Genomic DNA, 6,000 nt, shown 5'->3' with positions numbered 1-6,000 from the left:
GGCACCAGCTCTGGGCTAGACCTGCAGAAAGAGAATTTGTATGTTTCTGGCAAGTGCTGCTCGAGAGTCTGGAGGGTACAGATTCTTAGTCTGTGCCACAACCAACCCCACTGAAAGTTATTTGGGTGAAAGTCTAATTAGAGATGCATTTCTTCTGCTCCAGAAGGAAGCGTGGAGCTGGCGTAGAACTTAACAAAGCGCGTTGATTTCAGAAACCCCGTGTGCGCTGGCGGGGGACGTGAGGCCGGTGCTTGTGCCTCGTACCTGTGTTACATAAGCACGCCCGTACCCCGGTACCGCAGCGGGCTGGAGTCGCTTTAGAACCGAGGGAAGAGGCGGCAGGAGGGAAAAAGGAGAAAAACTCCGTGGAGCGCGAAGGAAAAAGCAGCCAGCATAAACTTTCTGCTTCAGTCTTGCTCATTTCGGCTGAGAGCACTGAGGGGCTCGGCTTTCACAGAGCGGGGCTGATCTCGTTCAGCTTCCCGGCCCCGGGGGCGAGCGCGGCGCGACCGGCTGGGCTCCCCGCGCCCGCGGCTCCGCTCGGTCCCGGCTCGGCGCCGGTCCGGAGCCGGGCGGGGCGGTGCCGGTGCCGGGCGGGGCGGAGCGGAGCGGGCGGGCGGCCCCGCCGGGCGGAGCTGCCGCGGCGCCCCGGGGTGCGGAGCAGCGCAGCCGGAGCCGCAGCCGCAGCCGGAGCCCCCCGGCCGCTCGGAGGCGCCGGGAGGGACCCGCGGGCGTCCCGTGCCCGCCCGGCGCCGCCGGCAACATGAACCAGACGGCGACCGTGTCCCACCATGTCCATTGCCACTCGTCCCGGGGCGTTAAGGTAGGGCGGGCGGCAGCGGCGCTCCCCGGCCGCCCCGAGCCCTCTCGCTGCCGGGCCGGGCCGGGCCGGGCGGGCGAGGCGAGGGACAGCTCCGGCCGCGGGTCCCGCCGGGCGCGGCGCGTCCCGTCCCGGGCAGCGGCACCTTCCGAGCGAGCCCTGCGCGGGTCCGTGCCCAAAGTTCGCCCCGAGGAGGCGGCGGCTCGGCACGGAGCTGCCGGTGTCCCCGAAGCACTGCTCCGCAGTACCGGCACGACGAGGGCTCTGTTTGAGGGATGCGGTGTGAAATCGACTAGTGAGACGTGATTTTGGCATTGTGTGGTCGGAACGATGCGGGACGGGACGAGGCGGCTGTGGCGGTGTCCTCACGTGTGGGAGTTGTGTGGGTGCTGTGGCTGGGCAGCGAGGGTGATGGTGCGGGGGGAAGAGCCGAGGGAACAGAGGGCGCTTCCTCGACTGCCTTCTTGCCCAACCTCTGACACCATCCTGCCTTTGAATTGATTGAAAACTACTTTCTAGCCGAGTTACTGCACTCTAGAGTGATAAGGTGAAATCCCTGACCAGATTGGTATTCAGTAGGAAGTATCTCTGCAGAAATAAGGTGGTTTTTTTTTTCCCCTGAAATAAAATAAAAACGCAGTCAGTGACAATATTTGATTAGTGATTCTTAGTCCTGAAAAAACAACATCGAGAAATTTTATACCAGCTATTTCGTTTCATAGAATGATGTAAAAGCCTGAAGATCTCACTTCAGTGCCTTGGTGTTGGTGCTTCAGGGCAGTGGGTGCCAGGCTGTGCTCAGGTCTGTGTGGGGGGAGGAAACCTGCTGGGGCTTCACTCCGTGCGCTGCAAAGTTGGGGGGTCTGGGGTTTGTCTTCTCAGAAGGAGCAGCTGAACTTCACATCAATGTTAGAAAATTCTCAGTTGGGCTTTATCCCATTAGTGCTGGGAATAAAAATCATGACTTACAGCTGAGGCAGGAGGGGATTAAAGGTATAAATCTTCGATTTGCACTGTCATTTTTATATAGGCTGCATTAGGCTGTGCAGTGTATGATCAGTAATGCAGAATGTCTGCAGGCTTGGGGATGGGGCGGGGGGTTACCTGTGGCTCTGATGTCCACTTGTGTAAGGGATAACTGTGTCCATCACACCACAGAGCAACCTGTTAGTTTATGCTCATATGGGCAAGGTCATGGGAAGTGATGAATTACAATTGCCCTGGCCTACTTCAAAGAGTCAGCAAATACAAGCTTAAATTGCTTAAAACCGTTTCATCCTGTCTAGGTCTATCTCTGAAAGTACTAGAGAACGGAGAGCAGTGTGGTACTTGCTCTGGGAAGTATTCCCTGTTATGTTTGGAACAGCCAATGCTAATTTTTCACTGACAGAAACATTTATTAAATTCATTTGACTGGACTTCTAAGCCAAAACAACAGCAACCACCAATATCAATATGCCATTAAAAAAAAAAAAAGAAAAAGAGCCAGAGGAGTCAATAGTCTTCAAAAAGAGAGAACATGAATCAGAGCCTTCTAGACATGAGTCCATTTTACAACCAACACAGTAATACTGATGGCATTAGAAAACTGTCTCATTTTTCTGCTCTTAATTCTATGTGTCAGGTGTAAAATGTGCTTTATAAATAGTTTTAAGTGCTTCAGTGCTGAGCCAATGGGTACTCCATGAGAAAGTATTTATGACTGTAGAAAAGCAGTAACTTCCCTATGGTAATGGGGACCTTGCATTGGAAATTACTTTGAAAATACTTCATTAGTGACCAGACAAATATAAATTGTATTTTAAGCATAACTTCCCAAGAAACAGTGTTAGTTCTAGCAGTTATGAATATTCAAGAAAAAAGGTTACAGAAGAACTTCACACCTATTGGAATGAGATCTTTAAAACCCCTTCTTATTCCTTTTATGTTTCTCCCCAACACATGAACCTGTGGCATCTTGGCTCCTGTGTGTAATGATCCATGTAATGTTACTTCTCAGTGGTTTTTGGATCAGCCACTCTCTGCTCTGTAACACAGCATAAACTTCTGAATTCACAGAACAAGAAGTAGAATGATCCACATGTCCACTAAATTGAATCCTGCAAACTTTATCCATGTCAATTCCCTCTCTGAATCACCCTGGGGCTGCAGGAGGGCTGGTGCCTGAATGGAGGGACACCCCGGCCCCTTTCTCACATCCTTCTTTGTTGAGGGGTGTGTACAACTTTTTGTGTCCATGAACTGAGTGCACTGCATCCAAAGCAGGTTTAGTGACAGAGAAACAATTGACAGAGGAAAAAGGAATATCAGGCAAGAAAAAAAGCCTAAAGATACCAAACCCCTTGGATAAAATTAAAATCTCCTAAAAAAGCCTTTTACCTCTAAGACTTTTTACAGCTTATTTTGAGACGATTGCAAACCTTACCACCTTGCTGACACTACTGTGAACAATGATCTTTCACTCTGAGATGTGTAATAAAAACTTTTAGGGTCTAGCTGAGAATGCCAAATACCTGCCTCATTTCTGTATCATTACACCCTTGACTCCAGCATCCCCCCATGGCTATGAAATTGGTTTCATTCTTCACATTTTTGGCTCATCTTGTCAACACAGCAAGTAAATTAGCTCTTACAGGAGAATCACTGAGTTTTGTGCACATCCATGTTGTGCTGATGTCCAAATAATTTTTTAACATTGTTTTTCTTCTGACAGAGAAAAATTCTGTTAAAACATTGTGTGCCTTGCTTGGAGGAAAGAAAGAAAAAAAAAGAAACCCACAATCCAAAAAATAGAAAATAATAATCATCTTGGCTGGCTACGAAAACAAACCAAACATTTGTCTTCAAACCAAACAGTTGTGCTGAATTTACAGGGGCTGTGGAATAGAAGAGTTTATGTCTTGCTCTTAACACAGTCATGACTACAATTTGCTCTTATAAAAAAAAAAAAAAAGTGGAGTTAAGCTAATATTTCTGTGGCTTTCTACATTCTTTAATAATAAAATATTCTCTGCCAGATCACGACTCTCTGCTGTTATCAACCTAATATCGATCTGACTGTGAGCTGGATCATGGAATGAGTTACTAATTGGCATTTCAGAAGCACATAATTACTGTGTAATATAATATGTATGTTATAACCTTTTACTCTTCTTTCTTTCCTGCCTTCCTTTCACTTTTATTTATTCATTAGCTTTTAGATTGTAAACTATAAAAGGAAAGTGCAGATATGTCCTAAGCAAAAACTCTGCAGCAAGTTTCATCAGTGTCCAGGGACTGTATCAGCAATTTTTACATTTCAGGTTTATTGTAGTAGTGTTTTAGCACCTGCTAAGTGATGAGTAGTGGTGTACTAATAGTTTTCTTATTTACAATTAGGTTGCGGAGCACAGACTTTAAAGGGGTTTGTAGTGTTCCCTTTGGACTTCTATGTGTTTACAGCAACTAATTTTTTTTAAACCAAACCTGTGTCTTAGTAGGAAACATCTGCCCACTCCTGCAAACTGCAAACACACCTCCTCCTACAGAGAGAGAGAGAGAGAGAGAGAGAGAGAGAGACACTCATATGTAGCTGTTCCTGGTCATATGGTCATAAAGGCTGCTTGGTCACACTTTTTGGGTTGAAACTTCAGGTAGCTGGATCTTTGCATGCCCGCAGGATGTGTGCACGCCAGGCCTTGTGCAGATAGGAGAATCACTGCAGTCTACCAGCTGTTTAGGGAATAAATCCTTAAAATGAGAGCAGCATTTCTGAAATCCATTACACCAAAAGCAAGTCACTACAGATAATCTCAGTGAGTGTTCAATTATGAACTAGCCAGGATAATACACAGTGAAGGGCACAAGTGTTACAGGGCTGTGTCATTGGTAGGAACACAGTCTATGGCAGCATAATAATGCAAAAAAAAACCCCAAATAAGTGGTACATTTAGAAAGAACAGGTTTGCATGGTGTTTTGTTTAAGGCAATACAGAATTTGAGCAGTGCTGTGCCATGTACCAACACGTTTGCCTCTGTGTGAGGAGCTGCAGCTCCAAGGATGTGCAGTGTGGTGGTGGCTGTGGTGGCAGGAGGGGACTGGCCATGGGGACACAGCTCACTGTCACACTGCTGGATGTGGCCAGCTCAAAATGCATGCTTGGAACAAAGTAAATATTTCTGTTTTCCAAAACACTGAGCAAATGTACAACACTCTTGTGTTTATTCTATTCTTGAGACTCTGTCTGGAAGTGCATAGTGACCTGTTAGGGGACTCAAAAAATTATAGATCATAGCAGTCATTAAAGAGACTGGCTTGGAGCATGACAGAAATGTGTTAAGTGTTGTTGCCTGAATGCATTTTTAGGCATCCTCATCATCTGCACTCGCTTTTCTTTCGTTCTGGCAAACTGGTTTTGATCATATTTGTGTTGAGTAGGATTGCTGGTGTTATTTATTTGTATTTTGTAGACCAAAACAACATGCATGATGACTCATACATAAGTGTGGGGAAGACAAACTAGAGGTCTCTAGGTGGAAATTTGGAGACCAATTCACAGTTTGTAAATCTTCCCATTTCCATGTATTACTTTTCCATATTTTTTCAGTCTCCTTCCCAACATCTGTATTAACAGAGAATAACCAAGCTCTTTTCTTCTTAAAAACAGTCCTTCCTGCATCATAAGAAGAGGCAGGAAAGAGGAAAAAAACCCATTTGAAATGCTCATATTTCCCCCTTCCAGTCTGTGAAAAAATAATTGCTCCATGTCAAAGGTAACATCAAGATTAGTTAACTAGTACTAGTTAAAAACTAAAAGAGAGAGAGAAGGGGAAAGAGCTGTCAAATCCCAAGCTGATGCTGTAAGGAGCAGCACAGTGTCTCCACAAGTCTGGTGCTCAGGCCCAGTGTGTCCCAGCAGCAATTGCCCAGCATTCCACAGCCAAGATGGAAGTGGTTGGGGTCTCTCCTTGCAGGGGAACTCAGTCCCATTGCCAGCTGATGGAGTGTGTTTGCTGGCACTTCCTTGCCTGTACAAATTTTAATATGCTTTCAAAACTTTCCACTCTTAATTCCCTGCTCTTTTCATAAAATTTAAAAGCAATTGGCAAAAAGTGCAAGTACTCCTGTATGCATGAATATATACTGATTCTGTGGTATAGACTTGAGATATATAATATATAGCCATACCCCATGTGTTCTA

At 46.1% G+C, this 6,000-nt stretch overlaps 1 protein-coding gene across 1 annotated transcript in view; it reads left to right on the top strand.

Moving 5' to 3' along the window:
• Positions 1-674: 674 nt before the first annotated feature.
• Positions 675-6,000, top strand: part of DPP10 (dipeptidyl peptidase like 10) — a 451,512-nt gene continuing 446,186 nt past the window's right edge. Inside the window, exon 1 of the mRNA XM_048309457.1 lies at positions 675-823. Within this exon, the coding sequence (XP_048165414.1) occupies positions 764-823 (60 nt within the window). The 5' untranslated portion in view covers positions 675-763. The remainder of the gene's footprint in view (positions 824-6,000) is intronic.

Source organism: Corvus hawaiiensis, chromosome 7, assembly GCF_020740725.1.
Source record: "Corvus hawaiiensis isolate bCorHaw1 chromosome 7, bCorHaw1.pri.cur, whole genome shotgun sequence".
NCBI classification, from domain to species: Eukaryota; Metazoa; Chordata; class Aves; order Passeriformes; family Corvidae; genus Corvus; species Corvus hawaiiensis.
Note: the sequence above shows the minus strand (reverse complement) of the source record. Positions and strands in the feature narration are given on the sequence as shown.